The sequence below is a fragment of the Penicillium pulvis genome, assembly GCF_028828015.1.
Source record: "Penicillium pulvis strain IBT 33274 chromosome Unknown contig_23_segment0_segment0, whole genome shotgun sequence".
Lineage (NCBI taxonomy): Eukaryota > Fungi > Ascomycota > Eurotiomycetes > Eurotiales > Aspergillaceae > Penicillium > Penicillium pulvis.
Window position 1 is genome coordinate 241899 of NW_026643075.1, and position 26025 is coordinate 267923.

The 26025-nt window shown below is 49.5% G+C and overlaps 7 protein-coding genes across 7 annotated transcripts; 3 read left to right on the plus strand and 4 right to left on the minus strand.

Moving 5' to 3' along the window:
* Positions 1–305: 305 nt before the first annotated feature.
* Positions 306–3086, minus strand: N7503_004368 (Mechanosensitive ion channel family; the record flags this gene model as incomplete). Its single annotated transcript, XM_057063915.1, has 1 exon — positions 306–3086. The coding sequence occupies one exon, from the start codon at positions 3084–3086 to the stop codon at positions 306–308; it is 2781 nt and encodes a 926-aa protein (XP_056921658.1).
* A 2065-nt stretch (positions 3087–5151) lies between these two features.
* N7503_004369 (protein kinase RIM15) lies at positions 5152–11424 on the minus strand (the record flags this gene model as incomplete). Its single annotated transcript, XM_057063916.1, has 2 exons — positions 10845–11424; positions 5152–10770 (listed from the first exon to the last, which is right to left on the minus strand). Exons 1-2 carry the CDS (start codon positions 11394–11396, stop codon positions 5152–5154), a joined length of 6171 nt encoding a protein of 2056 aa, XP_056921659.1. The 5' UTR covers positions 11397–11424.
* A 3230-nt stretch (positions 11425–14654) lies between these two features.
* N7503_004370 (putative AMP-binding enzyme) lies at positions 14655–16441 on the minus strand (the record flags this gene model as incomplete). The annotated part of the gene is made up of 4 exons (XM_057063917.1): positions 14655–15557; positions 15611–15747; positions 15811–16075; positions 16133–16441. 4 exons carry the CDS (start codon positions 16439–16441, stop codon positions 14655–14657), a joined length of 1614 nt encoding a protein of 537 aa, XP_056921660.1.
* Positions 16442–17102: 661 nt separating this feature from the next.
* On the plus strand, positions 17103–19690 carry N7503_004371 (uncharacterized protein; the record flags this gene model as incomplete). Its single annotated transcript, XM_057063918.1, has 6 exons — positions 17103–17219; positions 17278–17644; positions 17704–18161; positions 18216–18425; positions 18479–18642; positions 18694–19690. The coding sequence occupies 6 exons, from the start codon at positions 17103–17105 to the stop codon at positions 19688–19690; spliced, it is 2313 nt and encodes a 770-aa protein (XP_056921661.1).
* A 114-nt stretch (positions 19691–19804) lies between these two features.
* N7503_004372 (GMC family oxidoreductase) lies at positions 19805–21813 on the minus strand (the record flags this gene model as incomplete). Its single annotated transcript, XM_057063919.1, has 5 exons — positions 19805–19848; positions 19899–20397; positions 20456–21311; positions 21360–21389; positions 21452–21813. The coding sequence occupies 5 exons, from the start codon at positions 21811–21813 to the stop codon at positions 19805–19807; spliced, it is 1791 nt and encodes a 596-aa protein (XP_056921662.1).
* A 346-nt stretch (positions 21814–22159) lies between these two features.
* On the plus strand, positions 22160–22721 carry N7503_004373 (uncharacterized protein; the record flags this gene model as incomplete). The annotated part of the gene is made up of 2 exons (XM_057063920.1): positions 22160–22468; positions 22536–22721. 2 exons carry the CDS (start codon positions 22160–22162, stop codon positions 22719–22721), a joined length of 495 nt encoding a protein of 164 aa, XP_056921663.1.
* A 756-nt stretch (positions 22722–23477) lies between these two features.
* On the plus strand, positions 23478–25249 carry N7503_004374 (uncharacterized protein; the record flags this gene model as incomplete). Its single annotated transcript, XM_057063921.1, has 3 exons — positions 23478–23810; positions 23879–25024; positions 25076–25249. 3 exons carry the CDS (start codon positions 23478–23480, stop codon positions 25247–25249), a joined length of 1653 nt encoding a protein of 550 aa, XP_056921664.1.
* Between the last annotated feature and the right edge of the window lie 776 nt (positions 25250–26025).

The following is a 26025-nucleotide window of genomic DNA, read 5'->3' on the forward strand; positions in this document are numbered from 1 at the left end:
CTTAAATTTTGGATACTGCGATAGCTGAAAATGCGGTTAGTGAGGGCGTGAGACTGATTTTGTGGTGTTTAATTAAAAAGTCCCAACAAGTAGGTACGTTCAAGGCATAGACGTAAATAATTTGAACTATCAAAGATAGAATTTATGCAAGAATGACAAGAATTCTTAGACCTAGCCTAGCTATACATGAATTTAGGGATATATGAAGAATGGGAAAAGATTAATGATGTAGAAGGAATGTGGAAAGCGCTGAAAATGTCCAAGAAATCTCATCTCTAACGAAATCATGAGAATAGGCGATCAAATCAGTCATTCTTGACTGGTGGCGGTGGAGAAGGAACACGGCCCTGCTCGATATCATCTTGATCATGACTAACGCTGCTGCGGTGACGGAAGAAGCGATTTCGAGTAGACGAGGCACCACTCCGGTAGCTGTGAGCATCGGTGGACAGACGAGGTTCATGCGACGGGGTACTGAAGTTGGAAGGACGACGATGCTGAGATGACGACGCTCGACTGCGGCGTTCTTCCTCCTCTTCCGCGACTCCTTGCATACGCCGCTCGGCAGCTTCACGGTTGGCGCTACGGACAACACTGTCTATACGCACGCCGCGATCTTCAAAGACATCGCCCATGACATCGTTTGAGGACATATTGGCCATTCCGAGAGAGAAATCAACATGTTTGCGGGAAGTAGAAGCACCCCGAGCGCGGGCTGCAGCTGTGTCCATACCCTTCCGCAAGATAGAATGCTGACGGGTAGCGCTGCCGCTGGTTGCAGCGGTGTTGTCCTGAAGCGAGCTGGAGCCTTGGCCGATAGGGATCGGCTCTGCCTCGGTTGCTTCCTCGCGTCGGGCCGACGGGGCGTGTAGAGGTTGGGCGTGGTGGACATGGACGGGGAAGTCCCATTTGGCACCCTGGAGGTTCATGCGCGAGCCCTCGATACCGATCTCCTGAAGGGCGATCATGAGCATACAGATGAACTTGTTGCGGCGTTGCAGACGGAGACCCTCGTTCTGCCAGTTGGATTTGTAGAAGAACACGATGTTGAGAGTAAGAGAGAAGTTGTCGGTGACCTCGCGCAACTCGGTGAGCATGTTGCTCTGGAAATCGCGCTTCTCGCTGCGCACGAATTCCAACAGACGCTGGCGGAGCGCATCAATTTGGTCAATGGTTGTGCCATACTTGATGATGATGGGGATGGCCTCGGCCAGAGCACCAGAGCGACGCTGGTTAAGAATGAACAGGCCGTTGAGATAGCTGTTTGGTGCCTGGACAACATGACCCTGCATCTTCTTGAACTCGGTGTACAGCAGGGTAATCTCCTTGACGAAATAGTCATCGCCAAGACCGGAATCACCGGCATTACCGTAGATGGTGACACGATCGCCGACATCAAAGGGGTGCTTGACGAAGACGAAGATGACAGACTGTAGAAATTCCTGGGCCGTAGCCGTGAACAACCAAGACAGAGCCAGGAGACTGGATCCAGCCGAAGTCAGAACACCAGCAGCAGAAGTAGAAATCAGCGACAAAAACACCACAATAACAATGACGAAGACGAAGAACATGAACACATTGTCAAGCTTGGAGACGACCGAGTCCAAGTCCTTCAGCGATGCAGTGATCGATTTTCGCTCGCGACCAATATCGACACAAACAGCCTCGAGCTCCTCCATGGAAATATCGCCGTTCATATCACGATCGAACATGGTGAATGCAGCCTCGGCCTCATCACCATTTTCAAACGCCTCTTTCAAATCACCCGAGAAAACAGTGTCGAATCCATCACGCACAAAGGTGCGGTAGAGACGACGTGCAAGGACCTGACAGCCAGATGTACTTCGCAATAAGGCCAGAACGACCTGGTACGGGTCATTGCTTCTAGCCGCTTTGCGACCAGTAAAGTCTGCAGCAACGGCACCAGCGACATCACCGACCTTGTTACCAACCTTCTTCGCGGCATCCTTGGCCGCACCGACGGCCTTTTTGTGGGCCTTGCCGGCATAATGCATCGGGGTCCTCATTCCAGTTGGGGTGTCGTCAACCGGCTTCTCATGGAAAGCCTCATCAGTCTCCTCAATACGGGAGCGAGACCAATCATACAATTTGGTCAAGCTACCGATCTGGAATTTGTTGATCTCGATACGATCCGCGTAGGTCCGAAGGTGGAAGCTGATCGCAATCAGCTGAATAATGACCTTCTCGATCAGATTCAGAATCGTCCAGACGAATATCACAATAATGATCTTGTTGCAAGTGCTTTCCCAGCTTTTGGTACCCGAGTTGCCGCTCACATGGTGGTTCTTCATAGTCGGCAAGAAAGATATTTCCACGCCTAACCACCATAGGAAAAGTGCGGCATGAATCTCCAGCTGCTTAGCCATATCACGCCATTTCTTCGCATTGTTGGTAAAGATACTGGCCACAAGACTGACAGCCGCGGGCAATCCTTTGCTAACAATGCGACCAGCCCAGAGAGTCAACCAGAAGATTTCTAACCAAATCGAAAACCACATCAACCGCACCCCACCAACATTGGCATCGGGGTAGACGAGGGCACCGATAAGAAGAGGGACCAACAGCAAGATGACAAGGGGTGCAATGTAGGTGATATACCGAACAATAAAACTGGACTGATGCAGCTTCTTAACAAAAGCGGAGAGTTGGGTATTGGGACGCTCTGGCGGGGTATACACTGCGGCCTTTTCGTGTAACGGGTTGGTCGCTTCGTCGAATTCATCGACTTCGGTGCGACGGGATCTCGACCGGCCAATCGACTCGCCTTCACCTTCCTCAGGCCCTTGCGTCGACCGAGACACCACGCGCTCGGCTTGTAGAAGCAGCAGATCATCTTCGAGACGGGTCGCCTGCTCGCGACGGGCAGAAGGCGTCCTCATAGGTGGAGGACCATCCTCGTTCATGGAAGTATCGACTCGTAACCGATTGCTTGGTTCGGCTGAAGGTTCGGCTGAAGGTTCGTACACATAGGTATCATCGTCGGAGGGCGATAGTTGGTCGGAGGTTCGTCTCTCATTTTGATCCTGGAGGTGCAAATTCTTGACTTCACTTGCAGGGCTCGACATGTTGGCACCAGGCCGATCGAAAGAATGTGGGTGGGTTTACTGTCGCGCTCTATGGATCAACCATGAAAGCAGGCGGAATGTAAAACGTTTATTCAGGAATTCAGAGGGTGTCTCGGGTCAGAAATAGGGCATATACACCCAAAAACGAAGGATAACAGCAGTAACGAATGTCGAATAAAGCACAGGAGAGACAGAAAATTGAAGCTTCGGGGGAATAGAGAGCAGCGAAGATCGTTACGAAAAATAGGAACCCTGGGAAAGTGAGACCCAGATGTGGGCCAAGTTAGATAGTGGGTCGGTAGTCTGGACCCGTAGATTAAGGGTCAGACTGATTTCATTAATTCTGATCTCGATAGAATAAGCAAAGATCAACTACTGATGTATACAGTAGAATAAAGGCAACTATAAGACAAAAGACAAAATTTCTGATCTGAAATTTCATCTTTAGATCTCAATCTCTATCGAACAGATTTCATAATTTCTCTATGAGATTATCCAATTGCTAATCCAACCACATCAACCCGCCAAGCCAGTCCGCGCAATTCGCATTTGTGGTCCATTCTCTGTGTCGACGGGCCCACCGGGTTGATCCCCACCGGGTGGCGTAGAAGGCGCAAGCCTACTCGGAGTTATTCACCCACGGCTTTTTTTATCATTTTTATCCTAAAGTTTCCTACCAGAACCGAAGAGGTCAAAGATATCTTGGTTAGATCCATCGTCATAAAACGCCACAAACGCCACCGTGCAGCGACCCTGCTTTTATAGGAAAGCCGAGCGAACTGCTGGAAAACACAGAAATTGTGATTTGCATAACTTCATTTCAGGTACAAGAACTTAAAAGAGAAGATAATAAAAAAGGACAAAATACCACAAAATACCACAAATTATAAATATCGTACTCGACACTACAGAGTCTAGAATAACTATCGTGATATCATATCTCCCGCGTGGGTCAAACGTCGGAGCCACGGTGATCCATGTCATCGTTCCAAATCCCATCCTCCACACAAGTCTGCCGAAAATATAATCAATACGAAAAACACCAATGCACCTCTCAGGGGGTCCGGGGAGAGAATGAACCCCGCGAGACAACATCCAATCGATGATTGTCGATCGCAACTGACCAACCTGACCGCATCAGTTCTGAACTGTGATAGCACGAGTCGCTAAATATGCAGGCGCTGCATCGATTGCTTTGTGTTGCGTGTGCACCGGCCGCTCTGGGCAGGACCTTTTTCCCCCAAAATAGTATGATCGTCGGGTTATCGGAGAACATTGACAGCGCCAAGAAATCGCGTTATCCGAGTCCTCGGCTTACCTGAATCTGGCATTCTGACTGGTGTGAGGGAGGTTTCATCTATGTTCCGGTCCACTAGAATACGTGGTGGATAGTGGAGGGGGGCTGTGGGGAGTCTAGATTCAATTGTAGATCTAGGAGTTATACCGGTGAAGAATGGTTAGTTCTATTCTTGTTTTGACTTTCGAATTTCATATTGGGACCGTTGTAAGAAGATAATATTTTTAGTACTGTAGCCAAGTACGTTTGATAACGATAGGACAAATCGGGTATGAAACATCTGCAAATGGAAACTTGAATCCAGTCAAATCACTGACATCTACTTATTTTCCGCAAACAACAACCGTGGATGATTCACAGAATGCATAAGAGAGGAAATAGAAAAGACGGAGACAAAAGCAAGTCAAGTTAAATACTCGAAATGGCAAGCCAGAGCGGAAAAAGAGAAGTAGGTCCAGGAAGAAACTGCCCGAAGCCCATTCTTCCATCCACACCAGTTGCATGTGATAAAAGGCAAAGGGAGAAAGTCAAGAAAGCAGAGAACCGGAACACCGTGCTCCAATAAGCCATGGAAACATAAGAGACGTGAGGTAACGCGTATGGTGACATGTCCGCTGGACAGTGGAAATGTTCCCTGTGAGTAGGGCAAAAGCGACAAAGAAAAAAGTGTACATGAATGAAGGGAGATGATAGCATATCATAATGTTGAGCTGCGGAGAAATCGTAAAGTAGAGATAGGGTGTGTGGGGATGAGGAAGTCGATCACAATCATCTCTTGAATGCAGAAGATAGATCAGATCGGTACCGCTCAGGAGGGCGAGGCGTCTCCTCGGTATCCAGACTCGGAGAAGGTTGCTGTGGTCGTGGAGTGGCTTCGGAGTCAGACATGGGCTTGCCGTCAGTGTCCGTACCAGAGGAATCAGCGCCAACGTTGATCTCTGGGGTAATGGGCGACGAGTTGCCGCTCATCTCTCGCGGGGTGGACGGGCCAGGCTTTGTAGCCCGCTCAGAACCTTTGAAAGCAGCGTGAGACGTAGGTGGAAGTCCGTTGTAAATCTCAGTGTTGTGGTGGGCAAGCGATGGCCGACGCCGAGAGCTTTTAGATTCATCAACTGGAGGTGAATCTTCCATGCTTAGTGCCTCCTCGGCCTCGGATTCTTCCGGGATACTGAGCCCTTCGAACCTTTCCTCCAGGCTAGTGCTAGCCGGGGATCCCAGAGGGCCATCGTCAGTGTCAGTGTCAACATATTCTCCGCTTCGGCGGCGCAATGCCTCCCGTTCTTTCTTGAGCAGTTCTTCACTGCCACTGACCACGCTGCCACGGCTATTGGTGCGCATCATCTCAATGCCTAGCTTTGATCCAGGGCGACGGCTACGACCGGGTGGACTCTTGCGGGCTTGAGAATTCCCAAGCTCTTCATCTTCATCGTCTCCGGACTCAGCCCCTTCATATAGTTTTCGCTCCAGGGATTCTCGCTTGGCTTGGATGGCTTCACTAGACCGTTGCTTGCGAGGTGTTAGACCTCCACTTCCGTCCACAGCCGCTGGGGCTGAGACCGCGTGAAGCAACTGTGGAACAGGTACTGCTTTAGGATCAGGACTGCCTGGGTGTGCATCCTCAGAGATTCCCAGTCCACCGTGGTCCCATTCGTCGTGGTTGCGACGAATGATGACTGGAACCTCTTCTGGCTTGATAGACTCCATGTCTCCAAACACGCTGCTACTCATTGAATCTTCACGACTTGATCCACGGTATGAGCTTGGTGGGTTTGGCACAAATCCAGATGATGTCGAGCTGGGGCTATTATCGTCGGTTGGAAGCTGTGAGGACCGCACGCTAGGCATTGGCACCGGGAGAGGTTGAGATGGGTCATAGTCCTTTGGAGGTGGCTTCCACGCGCAGAATTTGCACAGTGCCTCCGTGAGCTTTGACAAAGTCAGAGGCTTTTGGACGAGACTATTGAAATGATGCGTCTCGGGCAGATCTTTCAAATAGCCTGTGACAGCAACGATGGGAGTGTTTCTGTTGGCACTGCGAGTCTCTCGTATCATGCGAGCAAGATCGGCACCGTTCACTTGTGGCAACTTATACTCTGTCATGATAATATCGTACTGAATATCACCGAGGGCATAGCGCGCAGCTTCCGCGCCGTTGGTCACCGTAATAGTGCGACAACGAAGCTTTTCAAACAGGCGCTCCATTACCAATCGTGAGACTGGGTGGTCCTCGCAAATGAGAATATCCAGCGGCCTAAAGAAAGGCCCATCTTGAATATTGAATTGAGACTGACGACGAGAGCTCTGTCGCCGACGCTGGACCTTGAGCAGAGCTTTAGTACGTGGGTCCTCATTATCTGACGAGGATGGCGAGATGTCAAAGAGCTGACTTCGGCGCTTGTGGTGGGAGGGGACGAAAGTCTCCTTGGGGAATGAGGACAAATCACCATCTTGAGACCCTATAGTATGAGACCGAGCTCGACTGGCGGGGGCACTACCTTGACGCTGCATTGATGGATGCTTGTCCGGAGAGTGGGCGGGTATACGGTTAGCCTTCACAGGAGAAGATGCCACTGACCCAAGCCGAAGATTGGGCATGCGGTTTTGCTCCACAGATGAGGGTTGGAAAGTACCGCTGGACTGGTGAGATGCAGTGGATGATGACCCAGATGTCTTGCGTCGCTCATGGTTGTTACCAGTGCTAAACTGAACCAAGAGTGGGGACGATGGCTGAGATGGCCGACTGGGGGATGAGTTGGCTTGACTCAAACTGGATGGAGACGATGGTCGGTTGCTGCCCTTGGTCTGAGACAGAGTACGCTGAAGGGACATTGGGAGGGGACTTCCGTCCAGAGAAGGCTGAGAAGCAGTTAATGGTGTCTGACCAGAAGAGGAAGAGCTTGATTGACGATGCTGGGTTTGCATAGCCTCCTGGCGCATCTTTTGAATGACGTCTTTATTGGCCTTTTCCAACATTGGCAAATTTTTGAAATTGAAACTTCCAAAGTCATCAGCCAGTGCTGGCTCACTCAATCTTCGGCTGCGAGAATCGCGAGCATCACGGACGTGAGGAGGAATATGCAGTGGCATCAATGGACGCTTCATTGAATTCACCTGAGACCGAACCTTGAACAGAGCGTCATGAGGTCGATCTGGATAGGATTCTGATGCAGCGGCTGGGTGGGGGGACTGCTCATCATCCTCCATCTCCTCGGCAAATGCCTGAAGAGTAGCTCCACGAGCATCAAAGTATTCGGTGTCTTCAGGGTTCTCGAGGTTGGGAACAAACTCCGCCTTGTCCTCCAGAAGAGTATCCCAAATGATATCAGAGAACCAAGGATGAGCACGAATCTCCGCGCCACCATTGGGGTACTTTTCTTCCGCATTGGCTCCAATACGCTCACGAGGATTGAGGGTCATGAGCTTATTCATAAGATCCAATGCTTCCGGTGTGGTGTATTCTTCTGGGTCATCTGGCCAGTTAATTCTGCGATGCAAGATATTTTCAAACACCTCATCGGGAGTCGCGGCATTGAAAGGAGGATATCCGAAGATGAACTCGAACATGATGCAGCCCAATGACCACCAATCACTGATTTCGTCCTGTCCAACGCCATTGATTGTCTCTGGTGCCAAGTAATCCGGCGTACCAACAAAACGTCGGTCGTGATCTTCAGGATCGAAAAGCGCCATGACTGGCGGAAGCATGCTTTGCTGCGGGGGAGTGCTGTGTGCAGGGTTGCTAAAAGTTTGTTGCAATGGATAGAGATGGGGAGAGTCGTCTGTTTCGCTTTGGGGCTCCTCCTCAGCTAAGCTGTTAGCAAGGACGCTTGGTGAGGGGGCAGTTGGCTCATTTCCGTTGTCGTTAAGTGAGAACGTTCGGAACATGCCATTCAAGCTGTCGCTGCCAGCACTATCACTGCGATATCCAGAAGCTCTCCGAGAGGTTTGTCGATTGAGGCCAGTCTGATTGAGATTCGTCTGATTCAGACTGAAATAAGACGGCTGGGGTACGCCAACGGAGTTGTCCGGAGTGATCAGCGGCGTGGAGCCAGGGGAGCTGGCCTGGAAATCAAAGGACGCCGAGCGCGATGACGCGATCGATATGGCACGAGGGAACGGCCCTTGTTTCAGCAAGTCCGGAGCGGGCTCGTTCGGGCTCTTCAACACGCGCTTCTGGCGACCCACCAAACCCATTCGGGATAAACCAAAATCAGTCAACTTGAGGTGGCCGCTGTGATCAATGAGAAGGTTGTCTGGCTTCAGATCACGATGCACAATTCCTCGGTTATGCAAGTGCTCCACTCCGAGAACCACTTCGGCAACGTACTTTTTAGCCCAGTCCTCGGGGAGACCACCAAGAACCTTAACAAGGGAAGCACAGTCACCGCCATTCAAGTACTCCATAACAAGGTAAAGATACTCTTTGCTGGAAAACGTCCAATAAAGCTTGGCAACAAAGTCACTTTCTCCTTGCCACATCATAATGGCTCGTTCGGCTTTGACGTTGGTAACCTGGTTCTTGGCAATCATGTCTGCTTTCTTCAGGACCTTGATGGCAAAATACTCGCCAGTAGATTTCTTCTTAGACAAGTAAACACTGCCAAACGCACCCTTGCTAATCGGTTTGATGATCTCAAAGTCTTTGATCGAAGGCGGCGCAGGGCGAGGCTGCTGACTGACCGATGGCAACCGCGGCGAAGGTGGTGGTTTCGTCACGTCGGAAGAGTTAGCTGATGACTGGCGACGATGGTGGCGGCAATGATGAGCCAATTCGCTAGCGTAAGTTGATGGGGATACTACCGGTGACGGTAAGCTTTCTGCCCCATAAGAATGCCGGGGTTTGGGCATGCGCAATGGGGAGTGCGGACCAGATACTCGCGCGGGAGATGGCTGTCGACGAGGGGAACTAGAAAGCCCGGGGAGCACCAGGCTTCTCCGTTTGCGATCAAAGCTTCGTTCAGACAATGGCGAATCAGTTCGCATGACACCCGGGAAAACGGAGGATGGCATGCTACTGTCACTGCTATCTCCGGGGTCAATATCTGCGAGAGAAAACCCCCTGCGGCTGGATTGTGAAGTTCCAAGCAGTCCGGCGGCACTTTTGTAAGACCGAGGAGTAGGACATTCCATAGGGCTGTTGGATCCCGTAGAGATGGCGAGAGATGAAGATGAAGGCCTGCCTTCTGTCTGCTGTTGTTGTTGTTGCTGCTGCTGCCCAAGCAGTGAGCGATCTGGCGAGTTACGCATGGACAGCGTCAGTGCCGACGTCGTCGACCTGAGTGGAGTAGGCATTGCCTGGCGTGCCGGAGACGGCAGTGATTCCTGGCTGGAAGGATCAGGGACGAGGGAGTCATCACTGCTGACAGGCACTGGGACCATATTGTAGTCATTGAAGTTCTGTTCGGGGGTATCTTCCAAGATCTCATCGTCAGAGGAGCAAGAGGAATCGCTGAGCTGGCCGGCGGCTATACGTTCTGCCTTGCTGAGCGCAGCTGTAATGCACTCTTCCACAAGAACAGTATATTCAATGCGGATTCTCTCCGCGTACTCAACGATTTTTCGATGACGTACGACAGCATCGACTTTATTTCTTGCAAGTTGCTCCGTGTCACCTGCCAGGGCAGCGAGACCCTGTTCCTGTTCGAGAGTATTGGAGCTTGGTGATTGCCACTGGATAACCTGCGAGATTCGAGATTCAGACTGCGGTGAAAGTGTCCGAAATTCTTCAGGGTGTTCTGCACGAGATGCCTCTTTGACCATTGGCATGCTAATTTCTAGGGAGGTGTCACAAAGGTCGAGCACCAGTTCCACGATGCGGGCTAGTGGTCGCCGTACAGTGAAGGAGCGGGCACGGCCCGTCATAGGGAGACCCGAGGCCGAGTGGTCTCTAGAACGAGGCGGGGTGCCTGGTGCAGAGTTTCCACTAGACACGGGGGCTGAGGATGGAGATGAGCTGGCAGGAGACGGACCAATGGGCAATCCTTTATATTCTGGCTGAGGAAGCGGCACCACATTACCCTCGGGGGTGATAAACGGTCTTCCTTGTCGAGCCTCCAAGGCATCCAGCACTTTCACAATAGTGTGTCGATGCTCATTGAGGTTCTCCTGGGCGATCTGGACGTCCATTTCGGCTCGATGTTCCTGGAGGCAAAGATCTGAGTGTTTTTCAAACCACCAGGGTGTGATCTGACGTTCGCAAATACGACATAGTACGGGCGTAGGGGCTGGGTGTTTCGAAGGATCGGGTTCGTTTGCGGCGGCCTCGGCCAGTGTAGTCAAGTAGTTTGCGAGTACCTCAGCACCCACGCCCAACGACTCCACCAGGAGAGGTGGCAGATCGATGGTCACTTCTCTCGGTTTTGTAAAGGGTCGCAACATCCACATCGACTGCATTTCCGAATAAGGTCAGCTTTTGCTCCTTCAATGGTGTATTTCAAATCCCATTGTAAGGCGGCACTCACATGTCCATCTTCATCGCGTTCATAAACCATAATACCTTGCCCCTCCATTGTGAGCACATCGTCGCATTGTTCGCCTTCGGCCTGCGAGGGTTCTATCGTTTCTTCGGTGGTATATTCGTGCGTGCCTTCTTCCGGTTCAGTTGGTCGCGGCTCTGGGGCGTACTTCAGAACGGAGTCCGGCCCCATCTGCACTGTAAAACGGATGAACCGACTACGCGAGTCATCCTCTTTCATCGCCTCAATCGCATCTCGAAAGACATTCTTGTTTCCGAGCAGCAAGTCCGATATCATTTGGCCTTCGACAGTCTCGGGAGCCGAGCCCACGACTTGCCGCCATGATGGGCTGACCCATTTGATTCGTCCTTCAAGATCCAAGTCCACGATTATATTCAAGGTCTGCTCTGCTGCTTCCTTGAGATCTTCCCGCTCTTCCCGTATATTTTCACTCAAGGTTCTTATCATTTTCGGGTGGATGTTCCGAGCCTCCTGTCGCAACGCGGTCACGGCGGGAGGCGCGAGGAATTGTGGGTTGGGAGGGCCATTGTCCGCCATAGTGAAGTGGTTCACCAGGAATTTGCGGTAGAGAGAAGAGAGTAGGCGTGTCGAGCGCGCTGAGTCACGAGAAAGAGCTTGTCCACTTGTTAATGTAGAGCCAAGCAGAACCGTCTGCTAAGAGGCAGAGCGGGTGCTCTTGGGCTTTGTAGGCTATGAATTCATCCGTAACATCAACGGGCCATAACGTGTCAACAGAGAGAAGAGGCAATGATGTTTGAACAGTCCCCCAAAAGAGCTGAGTGTTCGTTTGAGCAGACACAGGATCGCCTTCAGCTTGAAACGGAGGATAACGGAAACCGATGTGGTTTATGCGGGGAACGGCGCGACCGATTCAACGCGCAGGATCATCGACGTCAACGCCGACGGAGGCCCAGGGGAAGAAAGATCAAGGACCAGTTTGAAGGGTCCTAGAAGAGTTAATTTGGGTCGGTGTTTATCGTGTTCACCCTTAGAAAAAAAGAGGGAGAGGAATGGGGGGAATTTGGGAGAGGGGAGGTGGAAAGCAGGACGAACGTTGATTGGTGCCGGACGAATAAAACTGGGTCGTGCGTCTCTTTTCCCTTCTGCACCACCTTACGCGGTCCCATATCACCATACACAAAAGTCAAGGGTTTGTAGGAATTTGACACTGCATGATTTTGTCTGGATTTGACAGCTCTTCAAGTCATTCACAGTTTCAGATCTAATATTCTATTAAATCTCCTAAGGAGAAGGGAATACTTTTAGACCCTGTGCTGACACCCTTGCTCATGACGTTGCTTAATATACCCTAGCCTACCTATATCTAACCTATCAAAGCACTAAGAAGTCTATGCAGCTGCAGTCTTCGATAGCATCAAGCCTGGATCCGGACGATTTCTTTTCTTTTGTTCGGTCTGTTTTTCCCTTATGGTACTTTTGTCAAGACCACTGATGACTTCCCCAAAAGAAACCGTTCTTACCTATTCTTTTAGAAAGAAGAAGAAAATTAGATTAATCCCGCGCACAAAGATGCAAGAAACCCATAATAATCGTCATTTGCTATTGGGCTTTCGTAACGAGGGTACAGGTGCTCCCGCCCCCGGCTGTGATGGGAAGCCCAATCCCCTTCATGCCGTGTTGGTCATTCCGACACGTTGGAACAAATAACGGACTAGTTGCATAGAGCTCACCACTAAAAACGGCCTAAGTGAGCGCCACCATCTGCTCCATCCTTAGTAACCAGAACCTCGCTTGTCGCTGAGACAATTGGAACGTGCAGCTGTCTAGAGTACTTAGCCACACCTGCACTTATGGAAACTTTTGCTTATCGTGCCATTCGAGTTCCTCTCGGCATAGTGAGAACGATTACGACGCTCATTGATAGGACTACAGCAGTTGCATCGGCTTGTCCCACAAAGAATGGTTTGATGCGGTCCCTTACCGCCGTCGTGATCCATATCGGACTAAGATGCCCCGATCCAGACTGGTGGAAGCCACATCCGGCACTCCTTTCACCCTTTTTTAGGTCTTGTGTCATTAGTCGGAAGGAGAAGGGAGCCGATCTGCCTGGAATGCAAAGTTTGGGTGGACCGGCGATCTTCGACTCCACCGTTTTCTTCAGATTCTTGGGTCTGCGGGGTAAGAGTCAGCTGATGCTATATTAGGATCTGACTCTGGGGTTTACATTAGACTAGTCTTTGAAAAAGGAATGAACTTGGTTTAAACCCCTAGCTCGGAAATTTAGACATGATGTTCCAGGTTGATCCACGAGACTCCGGCGCAGCACGACTTCGAACAGTCCCTCACTTACCTTATGACTGGCTGTACCTCCGAGTGACAAACCTGGGACGATGATACTCCCCGAAGAAAGTTTACGGTATGCTTTCTCTGCCTTCCCCACAACTCTTGAGTGGAGTGGCCCAATCATCGTGACCATTCCTGTCTGCATGAACCCGCTGTTCGTTCATGGGAATGATTGGTGAATCAGTAGGGGTAGGAATATTGATGCGTGTTCTCCTAATTAATTCAGGAAATGATGGATGTCTATTACGTAGGTACTGAGAGCGTATCATACTTCGAAGGTTTTGCTCCGCACTTGTCTAACCCTGGATCACTTATATATCCCGTGATAACCCCAAGTGACGACACACTTGTTTCACATTTGTCAGAGAATTATTTTGAAGGAAGCAGGTTATCAAGCGAATAGATGCATGGGAATATGTATTAATAATCTACCGGGGCTTGAAGCTAGTTCCAATGTTTCTGAAAGGTAATTCTGCCACTGAGGGGTCGATGTCGCATGATCGACGGGAGGAATTCAATGCTCACGTGGACTACGACGGGGATTCTTCATAATTACCATTTACTTTTAGGTAAGAGACTACCTTGTGCATGCTCATTCAACACATACCTTGCACCCACCTTTAGAGGCCAATGATCAGCCCTGGACCCTGGAATAGTAGCCTGACATCGACCTCAATGTAGGCTAGCGCCCACGCATGATGCTTTGCCAAGGCCTAGAATAAGGGGACATGGACTCAAACCTTGGAAGAGGCGGCAATAAATAACTAGCAGAGATTGATTTGGCTTCAATTTGAGCCAAGGAATGAAGAATAGTTCTCAGTACATATAGATTCTATAAGCTCTGGACCGAGCACACAACCTCGGAACCACAGGTGCAATTGAGTCTCATTTCTACGTGGACATGCATACTACTGGCTGATTATCCATCTTGAGAGACAAAAACTTAATGATCAGGATGGCATGATTTTGAGTAGATTTTCACCGCTACAAATACTTCGGCCGTGGTATTGGTGTCTTATTCCTAGTTTTCCGATCGGGTTGAGTTACAGAGATTGTGGAGTTCGGACACTTTGGTTCACCAGTAAAGAGGGGGATCTTCAGATTGCATGACTAGTGCAGCAAAAAAGGCTTCTACCACCAATAGAAGTGGTCTAAGGCTCGGCCAATGACTTTCTAATATGTAGCATTGCTTCTGTACTCCTACACTTGCCTTGCATATTGCATACAACGTCTCAAAAGAAGAATAACAATGGGAGAATTCGAGGAAAAGCGACTCAAGGTGGGCAGTAGTCTGTCTAAAACCCGTAAAGTTACTGGCTTGAACGGCCCACCTCTACCTGGGTATCAGCTTTGCTGACTATGAGATCTGTTGGCGGTCGTTGTGCAAGAGACCTCAGACGGTCATGAACGCACTCCATCAGGATATGTGTTGCAAGTTAGCTCCATATGCAACCTAACTTGGTATGGTGTACAAGTCACTTCGTCAGGCGTCTAAGTGAACAGCGCAGCAATCTCATCCTCATACAAGCGCAACGTCTGCATTCTCGCCACACTACCCTTGATAGTCATAATGAAAGGCTTCTCCTTCGAAGTAATGACCACCTTTTCTGGTGGAATCTGCACAGAGGCATGGCATCGTGCATTGAGTTTCTCAATATAGGGCCACAGAGTCTCCAGTAGCCCCTCACGAGACTCGTCATTTGCGCCCATGGCAAGCTCCACCAGGAGCACAGGTGATTGTCTTCCATGCCCTCCGATGAGTGCGTTATTGACATCGGGATGAGCCGTAATTTCGGGCTCTAGAAGAGATGCATGCAATCCATCTCCATGCGAGAAACACACATAATCGTCAGTCCGCCCAATGATCTTCCATAGACCCTTTTCAGTTGGGTGCTCGACCCATAAATCATTGGTCTCGAACCGGTCTCGGTCTGGATATACCGTGAAGATCTGCTGCATCGCACAATTCGGATTGCGGATGAATACAAGCTCATGGAGGTCACCTACTTGTTGCTCAAAGATGGCTCCCGCGTGTTTCTGGAAGGCAAGGTAATCCCATGTATCAGGTTTACCGTGTATAGTTGTGAAGTAACCGCCGGCTTCTGTGCTACCAACACAGGGTACCACCTGTGCATGGGGAATGATAAGCTCAGCAGATTTGGCAGACAACGGGGCGCCAGCGTAGTGGATGTACTTTAGATCCCTTAAGGCTTGAAGGCCGTTAGGTGATAGACAAAGGGCGTCAATGAGGACCGGAGGAAGCAGGGCTCCCTCTACGCGCCCGTAGCGTAGGACTTCTGTGATACCATCTGGAGATGGGGGTCCGGTAAGGCCAATCACGGCTGTCATATGAACAAACGTTGTCATAGACAGAGTCATAAGCATTCCAACAAACTATCCTAGTCAGTGTGGATGTAACACATCGTGTTGGGGAAAGCATGACTTACATGCAGTGACGGCAAAGGCGTATACCACCTCCTTTGGGCGTATTGATGTATATGAGTCTCCTCAATATCAGGAATAGAAGCCGCTACGTCTGCTCCAGCCATCATCTTGTGCGAGTAGGTGATAGGCTTGGGGTTCCCTGTTTCACCGTTTTATGTTAATTCAGGAGTCAAATTCTCTGGGAGCGGCGACGGAATCATACCAGTTGTCCCGGAAGTGTGAAAGACCAACCAAGGGTCATCTTTCCCTTCTGCCCATGACTTTGGGTAGTTTACAGGAATAGCTTCTGTTTCAGTCCAAAAATGCTCCAGGGGTGGTAAGGTGATAGGCTGGATATGCGAGATGTCCTTGAGAATTTCTGCTACAGACCCAGCCATTTCCTCAGGACTAAGATAAAGCGTACAACCCTTCTTTTCAAATATTTGCAATTGGGCTTGCGGAGTGACCAATGGCGATGGTAGTACCATCTATGTTAGTTAGTCATTTTAAATACATTTTTAAGATTGCAAGTCGTGAACACTTACCACCTTCTGTGCCTTGGCTGCCGCGACAGCCAGAATTGGATAGCGGAGATCCTTTGGGCCGATATAGGCAAAGCATTGGAATGGCTCGCCAGTGGGAAGATTCTCGCTCAACCAGTGCGCGGCGTGATTGGCCGCATTGTTCAGTTGCCAAAAGGTAAGATCCCTATAACCAAGGGATAGATTCATCTCGTCTACCGGGACAGATAGCCAGGATTCAGAGGCACCACCTTTGGCGCGATGTTCAATCACCGAGGTAAGAATGCGTTTGCCATGTTCAATTCCTGGCAACGGGAAGCTAGTAGACGCCATTTAGAAAGCTTTAGATAAGTAGCCAAGCGTTCGTGGCGTGGTTGTGGCGGACAATGAGGTGAATTTGATGATGACAACTAACTGAACAATGAGAGAGCAAATGGCTCTCACAATCAATAGAGTAATAAAGAGCGGGGAACCTTGCAAGCTGGGTGGGATATAGACACTAGTGAAATTCAATGAGATCATTTCTGGCCCCCACGACGTCCCCACAAACACGTGAAGGACCCGTGGCCTTGTCATTTACTGAATTACAGAAACCAATATTAGTACACTCAATTGAGGGTACAGTCACAGGACATTGTCTCTATTCATTTTCATGGTCGAAGCCTGACTCGCATTTTGGCGGTAGCCTTTGCGAGATGGCAGTTTCTCATTTGCAACATGTCTGAAAAAACTCCCGTGGAAAGCTCAAGTGTTGAAGTAAGTCTGGAATACACAATTTCTACATGGCAAGTAATTGAGTAGAGCGCCACAAGCGAGAAATAGCGTGAAGAAGCGTTGGTTCTAAGCGCGAAATCGGAATCGGCAAATATAGAGTTTAGAGCCTGAGATGCAAGGTGTCCGCTTTGCTTTGTAATATCAAACACCGCTTATCCTTTCCTCGCCACTCCATTCTTTTATCTACAAGGTCTCTTGTTCAGGCACCTGAAGCTGAAAGATGGATCCACAGTTCAATCCTGCGCCACCACAGGATGATCCATCGGCCAAGCGCAAACGTGTGGGTAGAAAGTATACATCTCGAGCGTGTGAGGAATGCCGCCGACGAAGAGCCAAGGTGATTTCTGTGTCTTCATAGTCTAACTTTAGTTGGAAAATTAACGAATATCTTCAAGTGCGATGGCACGCGGCCGTCATGTTCTCGGTGTCTTGACCGAGGTTCTCGCTGCCAATACTCGACGGCCGAAGACGGAAGGCAACCGGCCCCGAAGTCTTATGTAGTGATGCTACGAAACAGAATCGAGCTCCTGGAGCGTGTTCTGCGAAACCATGGCATTGATGCGGAGGCTTCCGTTGCAGAATTGATGGCTGAGGCTGAGCTTCCAAACCAAACGGCGGATTTCAACCATGCCGTGGATGATTTATGTGTGACTTTCGATGGCGCACTGACTATAGATGAATCCTTGAATTTTGACCAGGATGGTGAAGTCCGTTACTTTGGGCCAACTAGTGGACGCCTATTTTTTCAGTCTTCGGCGACTAGTGAGTGGATAGTCTCTTTTATGGTTTTTCCTTCATACACAAATGCTGACTATAGATAGCCTCACCTGGGGAAGATACTCCCCAAACAGATCCTTCCTATACAGGAGGCTCTGGAGTCACACCAGACAATCTTGACATAGTGTCTCCGCACTGTGCTACAAAGTATCACGAATGTCCCTTCGAGCCGGATGAGCCCAAGATATCTGAAGAGCTCCAATCACATTTGATCAATTTGTACTTTGACTGGGACCAACCATGGCTGCAGGTTGTGAACGAGCAGCTGTTTCGCGAAAGCCTAGCCTGTGGAGGCCGATATTGTAGTCCTCTTCTTTTGAATTGCATTCTTGCTGTTGGGTCTCGTTATTGCGATAGAATGGAGGTCCGGACAGACCCTAATGACTCCAACACAGCAGGCAAAATGTTCATTTGCACAGCGGAGAGGTTGATTCACAACGACCTTCGCTGGCCAAAGATCACAACAATTCAGTCATTGACAATAATGGGGATGTATTATATTGTATGTCACGCGTCAGACCTTATTTAGGCCCTGAGCTAGTTCTGATAATTGCAGGCAACAGGATCTGATGCGGCAGGCTGGCTTCAACAAGGAATGGCCAACCGCTTGGCCATTGACATGGGGTTCAACATGGATCCTGCGGTTCTCACAGGGACTGTATCCCTTCCGGCAATTGAGATCGAGTTACGAAGACAAATCTATTGGGCGTTATACTGCCACGACAAGTTGTCGGCCTGCTATACAGGGAGGGTTTGCACACTATTGGTATGTTGCATCCGATCATTCTTCCCCTAGAGCAAAATTAATTCTCAGATCAGGATTCCCAAGGCGCTGTGAATAAACCCGATCTTGATTGTGTCTCGGACGTTCAATTGCCCTCTGCCAATGGACAGCTGCGAGCAGCTAATCAAAAGACTGTCACTCAGCTGCAGAGATCAATGATTGATCTATGCCGCATCATCGAAAAGATCCTTCGTTCTCTGTATGATTCATATATAAGTACTAATGGCTGGCTCTTACTAATTTAACTTAGATGGTCCCCTAAGCCACTCCTTCATTGCCATCAACGAGCTGCATTCTTCGACACCACCCTCCTCGAACTTAAAACATGGTACTACGACCTCCCATCCGAGCTGAAAGTTGATCGGCCATCAGGACCCTCCCGATTCCCGCACGCCTACACCTTATCAATGGTGTACCACCAAGCAGTAATTTTACTCTGCTGCCCGTTCGTTACCGTTAACGCCCAATCCCCATCCCTCCAAAAAGGTGAAACCGTGCAACATTCACCACAGTCAAACGATAAACAACAGCCAAATTCGCGATATGCCAAGGGTCTCTCAAGCTGTAGCAACTCGATCCGAGTAATGTGCTGCATCGCACAAAGATACCGACAAACATTCGGCAGTTTCAAGCTTAGTCCCATCACCGCTACACATTGCACGTTATCCACAGCGCTGATGCTTATTGAGCTATGTTGCGCTGCTAAACCCGTCGCTAAAAATTCCCCGACAGATGACGGGCCACAGCCACACCGATTACCTCCACATGCTGCGGTAGCTCTGTGCTTCCAGGTTTTACGAGAACTGTCTACGTCCTGGAACATCGCCAAGCGTATTGGGAGAAATCTGGAAAGAGTCTATATTCAGCGATATGGTTCGGAACATCTTGCCTTCATGCCAAAGGACGGTGAAGGAAATGGCCAGGTTCTAGTTCCAGAACCTAAGTCTACTTCCGCGGGAAAATCCACAATCCACAACCTTGAAATGTTTGATGATATTCTCAATGCCAGGCCATTCCTCGCCGAGGATTCTACACAAGCTGGTCTCGAAATGCCTGTTACGTTTGATCAACCACCTAATTTCAGTCGACCTGGCATACCTGCCATGGCACTGCATTCACCCGGTGATATCCAGAACTTTCCGAACCAAGACGAGGCATTTGGATATGCATTCTCCCTGGATTCCCTACCGAGTGATTACAATATGTTCGACACTTTGAATCAAATGTATCTAGAAGAGAATTGGTAACGGGATAAAAGTAAAATAATAATATTATCATGTGTGATGCTATTAAAGGCGCCGATCCCGGTAACAGGAACGACAGCTTTGGGATAATCACTGTCAAACACGAGCATTAAACACTCACGAGGCTGCAATGTCAGCTGCAATCTTTTCGGCCAGCATATCTTCAAGATTGTCAGTATAGTCCCAAGTTTTTGAAAGAAGAGTCACTCACAAACAGTGGATTGAGGATGACCCGGAGGTAAAAACGGGAAAGCACTGGCATCAACTACTCTCAGTCCGGACACCCCGAAAACTCTTGCACGATTATCAACGACTGCCATAGTGTCATTTTGGACCCCCATTTTGCAAGTACAGGCAGCATGGTAAATGGTCATCACCGACTGCTTGACCACTTCGAGTATCTCCTCGTCCGTTTCAACCTGGGGCCCCGGAAAAAGCTCTGTTCCAGTAAGAACGCACTTCATGACGGCGGTTTTGAATATCTCCCGGATTCGCCTGTAGGAGGCAATTGCAATCCTTTGGTCGGTCTCAGTCTCCAGCCAATTTGGATTGATGATCGGTGGTTCAGTCATATCTGGCGATCGTATAGTGACATTCCCGCGTGAGGTGGGTGCGACGAGAGTGGCAACAATGCTTCCATATTGACCCTTCACAGGTTGCTGCCCAAAGGGGTTCGAGTAGTTGCCCACATAAGCAGCGGCCGCCAAATACTACGGAAGTTAGTCTGTGTTTATCTTCCAACTGAAGATCGAATTTGATGTATCTCACCTCTACCTCGGGCCAATCTGCAGGAAACCAGGAAAGAGCTTCCTCATCTTGAGAGGAGAGAATCGATCGGTATGCCAGTGGAAGCTTTTCAAATGCAATGTAGTCCGTTGATGGATTCGTCAAGAATCCTCTATGCCAAAAAATCCAATACAGAACCTGGGTTAAAAGCTCATCTTTGCTCTGCGTCATCCCGGTGAAGGTTTTCACAGCGACTGGGTACGATGGTCCAAAGAAAACATGATCCCACATATTTTGACCCACGCCAGGACGGTCGGCAATGATTTGGATCCCATACTTTTGAAGTATATCCGCGGGGCCGATGCCGGAAACCATCAGGAGTTGCGGGGATTGAATTGCGCCTGCGGAGATAATAACCTCTTTTCGTGCTTTCAAAGTGTGCGCCTTAAATTGCTTGACTCTTACCCCGATCGCTCGACTTTGATTATTGAACAAAATCTTGTCTGCCAGGGTCTTCTGATATATCGTCAAATCACTGTAATGTGACGCTCCTATAAATGCAGACTCGGAGCTGCTTCTTGTTTGATCGGTTGCTCGTATTGTCATCGTGCAGAACTGGTGACCAAGAATTGAGCCGCTATTGAAATCCTCTACTTCAGGTATTCCAGCCTCTGTGAAAGCCGCCTGTGCCCATTCAGAAAATGGCATGGGAGATTCCGGATACGATACGTGCAAAGGACCGCCCAAAGAGCTGAAGGCAGATTCGTTGTATAGTCCTGCTCTATTTTGAGGACGTGTGAAGTTGGTTGTTCGCCGGTAGAATGGAAATATATGTTCAAACAGGTAGCTGGAGTCATCAGTAAGCTCAGCCCATCTGCTCATGGCATCCTTCGACGGCCTAATTGAGCGTTAGTGTTGGGCGGGCTGTGAATTGGAAGGTTCTGACCGTTGGTATATCATGAAGTTTACAGCGGACCTTTCCAGGACACGATTAGCCTCTGCAAATCTGCCCAGGTACTGACACTGTTGTTCACTCACGATCCACCCATACACTTTCCCCTGGGGTAGTGAATATCGCGATAGCCTACACCTGTACCCCCATGGACCACGAAGCCCCAGTCGACAGATGATGACATCTTTGGATCGGCGCCGATACCTAGAATAGCAGCCCCCGGTATTCGAGAAATGGGGTGCTTAATCTCGTAATAGCCACCTGCTTCCACGAGTGCAACTCGAGAACCGTGTTCGACCAGCCGTGCAGCAACGGTGATACCCGCTGCGCCTCCACCAACAACCACATAGTCGAACGTTGCATCTCGAGAGCCCCATGTGTTGAAGACGACAATACTGAAGAGGACCGCAAGGATAGCTTCTGCCAGATGGAAGATAGAGAGGAACATTTGGTTGGACGCTTCAGGTCAAGAACCATCGGGAAGCTCAGAAATGAAAATTAAAAAGTCCCATGTCTTGACATCTCGTGGTTTCCTTTGTCGAGCGGAGTATTGCCCATCGCGATTTCCACTACTTTCATATATTCTCCTCCGATATTACTCAGTATAAGCACCTTCTGAAGTTTGCCATGATTGATGGTGAGAGTTGAGTTGTGGTTTGCTTGTATGCATCTTTGGTCAAAATCGTTTGCTCACTTCGCTATAAAAACCACTGCGATATGATGAAACCATCTTCCTCTTCATCTACCAAGTCCCATATGTTATGGCCTTTGAATCTTCTGCTGATTATCCCAAGATGACTATCAAATGCCGCCCTTCTCTCGAGTTCATTCCAAACATACGGCAAATCTCCACCTTCTTCGCAAGCTTCCCCGGCTTTGATCACCACCCCGACAGCCCCGTGAGCCAGGAGTTCACACGCCTGGCCCAATGGAGAGGCTGGAAAGAAGGATCAAAAAATTGGAGAAAGAACTGGAATCGCTGCATGGGCGAGCAATATGATTTACTGATCGGAAGCCGGGTTAATGACCTTGCATCCTGGCACCAAATGTGTCGGAAGCTCGATATTCCGGGCGACTTTCCATCTATCAACAAATGTCGTAAGGTGGGTCCACATTATGCCTGTCATGATGGCCAATCAAGCTAATGGTATGCTTTGCATATACATTTAGGCGCTGTCGCATGTCTATGTGAACCTCGTGGATCTGCTGGAATGCTGGGAGGATGAGCGATCACCCACGCTCTTCAAAAGCGCCAAGCAATTATCGAATTACACTAAATGCCAGAACAAATTCTTCGGTCGGCAGATTGCTAAGCAAGACAAGGCGGTGCGGACCTTGCTGAAGAGAATAAATTGAGGTCGCTTGTACTCACCCTGTTTCCAAGGATTTCTTCATGTGCTAAAACTCTGATCCGCCCTGTGCCGCTTGTTGGCGTTTTCTTCTGACGATTTATGGTTTAGGGGGCGTTTATCTGGGGACTTTTGTATTGGGCTCGGTGCAATCCCGCATCTTATCTTTGTGTGCTGATATCTCTATCTCTTGCTTATCCAGATCAGGCGATGATTTCCTACATTCGGTTTCCTTGGGGCTGAAGGGGCGTAAGAACCAAGACAGGGATGCCCCCTATGCACTTTACACAGTAGGAAGGTCTTCGCCCGTTAGCGTGAAGGCCGATACGACATTCACCAATAGACAGCCCGCATTTTAAAGTGGTCCCACTTCAATCTCAAGATCTGATAGGACAATACGAGATCTCAAGCTTTCAGTCTCCTCCGTGGGGCCATGTGGTTCTGGTTAATGATACCGTGGAAAAGGTGAGTGGTCCTCGGTACACGCTGCCAAGCCAATGACAGGACATCCAATTATGAGAACCGCCTCTGAACCTTGATGGCGAGTCCTGAGCGGGTCGGGCAATAGAGAAAGCCACGAAATGCCACGCACTGTACCACATTGCAACCGGTTTCTTTCGGCTCCACCGAAGCTTCGGCCCGTGATCTTCTCTTTACTTTTTTTTTTCTTTTTTTCCTTTTTTTGCTTTTGCTCTGTCTTCTTCCTTTTACTCTACCTTCACCCCCCCCACCATTGACTAGATTACTTACAATCATATACAACATGGCGGATATCACTACCGCCAGCCCAGATGGGCTTCATGAACTACGGAATCGTCATGGCCGACAGGTTGAGATTGTGGGGCCGGATGGACAACACAGGAAAATCGATGTCGCTGATCTTACTGAAGCCGACAATGACCTCGCAGTCAGGTTTGGTTACAACCCTGTGTTCAAACGTGAGTTTGGATACTTGGCAACCTTCTCCTTTGCAGTTAGTATCAGTGGTGTGTTCGCGACCATCATGACCACCCTGTCATACCCGTTGGAGGCGGGTGGCAGCAGTGCGGTGGTGTGGTGTTGGGCCATTTCTGGTTTTGGCTGCATGTGTATCGCGGTAAGTCGACTGAAAATGTGATAGAGTATCGCTTATCTATAAGTTTGTGAACTGACCAGAAAGTCTAGTGCTCTGTGGCTGAATTGGTTTCTGCTTACCCGACTGCTGGTGGTTTATACTTCACTATCTCTCGCATGGCGCCCAGTAAATGGGTTCCCTCGATCAGTTGGGTCACCGGCTGGCTCAATCTTATTGGCCAAGTCGCCGGTGTGGCTTCATCTGAATACGGTGCTGCTCAGATGCTTCTCGCCGCGGTTTCGATGAGCCGGAACTTCAATTACACCATTACCACTGACACAACCGTTGGTGTCATGGCTGCTTTGACGGTCTCTACTGGTGTGGTCAACTCCTTGTCGACCTACTGGATGGAGAAAATGACCAAGTGGTACGTGATCTTCCACATTGCGGTGCTGGTGGCATGTGCCATCGCTCTGTTGGTTCTCACAAAAGACAAGCATGACGCAAGCTATGTGTTCACTCATGTTGAATCAACAACTGGTTGGACCCCCATCGGTTTCAGCTGGCTCTTTGGTTTCTTGTCTGTCAGCTGGACTATGACCGATTACGATGCAACTGCCCACATCACGGAGGAGATGAGCGAGCCCGAGAAGAAGGCGCCCTGGGCTATTTCTTTGGCGATGCTCTTCACTTACATTGCTGGTTTCCTCTTCAACATCGTCCTTTGCTTCTGCATGGGCGACGCAACTGCCATTCTTAGCTCCCCAATGCAGCAACCCGTGGCCCAAATCTTTTACAACAGTCTTGGTAAGGGTGGTGGTATGTTCTTTACCATTGCGGCTCTTCTTATCATCAAGTTCGTTACCTTCACTGCTATGCAGTCTCTCGGGCGTACTGTCTTCGCCTTCTCCCGTGACCGCATGTTGCCTTTCTCCAACATTTGGATCAAGGTCACTCCCTGGACCGGTACTCCTTTGTATGCCGTCTGGATCTCCGTGTTCTTCTGTATTGCGATCAACCTGATTGCATTGGGATCTTACATTGCCATTAGTGGTATTTTCACCCTCTGTGCCATTGCTCTGGACTGGAGTTACTGCATTCCGATTCTCTGCAAGCTGATGTTTGGCAACTTCGAGCCCGGACCATGGCACATGGGAGCTCTGAGCCCTTGGGTGAACGCCTGGGCCTGTTTGTGGACGCTCTTTGTTAGCATCATTTTCGTCCTACCTACCGCTATGCCCGTCCTACCGGACAACGTATGTAACATAAGATCCCTCTCGTTATCCTATTCGCTAACAAGACTACAGATGAACTACGCCTGTGTTTACTTGGCCGCCGTTCTGCTCTTCTCTCTGGTGTACTGGTTCATCCGTGGAAAGGCTGTTTACACCGGTCCAATCACCGAGGCTATTGCTGACGATATGTCCGAAGAGGAAGTTGTCATCAACGACAAGAAGAAGGACCATGGTCCATCCGTCTAATCTCTGAAAGCTCACAAGCGATTCCCTGTGCGACATACCCGGCCACCTCTCGCCACCCGGAAACCCCAAAACCCCAGCAACTTAATACGCCCCATATACCCGGCTCCCAAAATAACAGCCCTGGCCTTCGCGACAAGGCCATCACCACGGTTCACCTGTGCGACACTACCCAACCATGCCCTTGCCCTCGTTCTCAATCCCGATCTTAACCCATGCTGCGATATCCCATTTGAAACGCCTCTTCCAAGGATTTGCCAATTGCCATGCGACCCTCTGAACTGTATAACCTCCATTGCCCCAATACCGTTCGCATCACCCCCAACGGACTTGCTCACCCTTGCGACAAATTTGACCAATGCGACAAAAATATCGGAATGATTGAAACGTTGACTGGATAGATATAGTGGAAGTATTCGCTAGGACTGTACATAATTGACTATTCCAGATATGCTTGTACCAACCTTTTTTTTTCTTTCGAACTGAGACTAGGCTCTTGCAGCCGCTGATGGGGTCGCCGCATACACTGGAACTGTTATGATAAGGAAAAGTGGATTCAAAATCCGATCGACCCATTCGAGACTATCCACCGATATCTCGCCGAGACGGGGATGACCCACGAGGCCCACTACGCACCTACCACCCATGCGACAACTACAGTATGATGGCCAGATTAACAACGCCATTGTACGATACCCACCCAATCATCCTTGGCAGGCTTATCAGCCCCATGTAATCCTGGGGATCAATTTTCCCAAACCGACATCACCGAATTGATA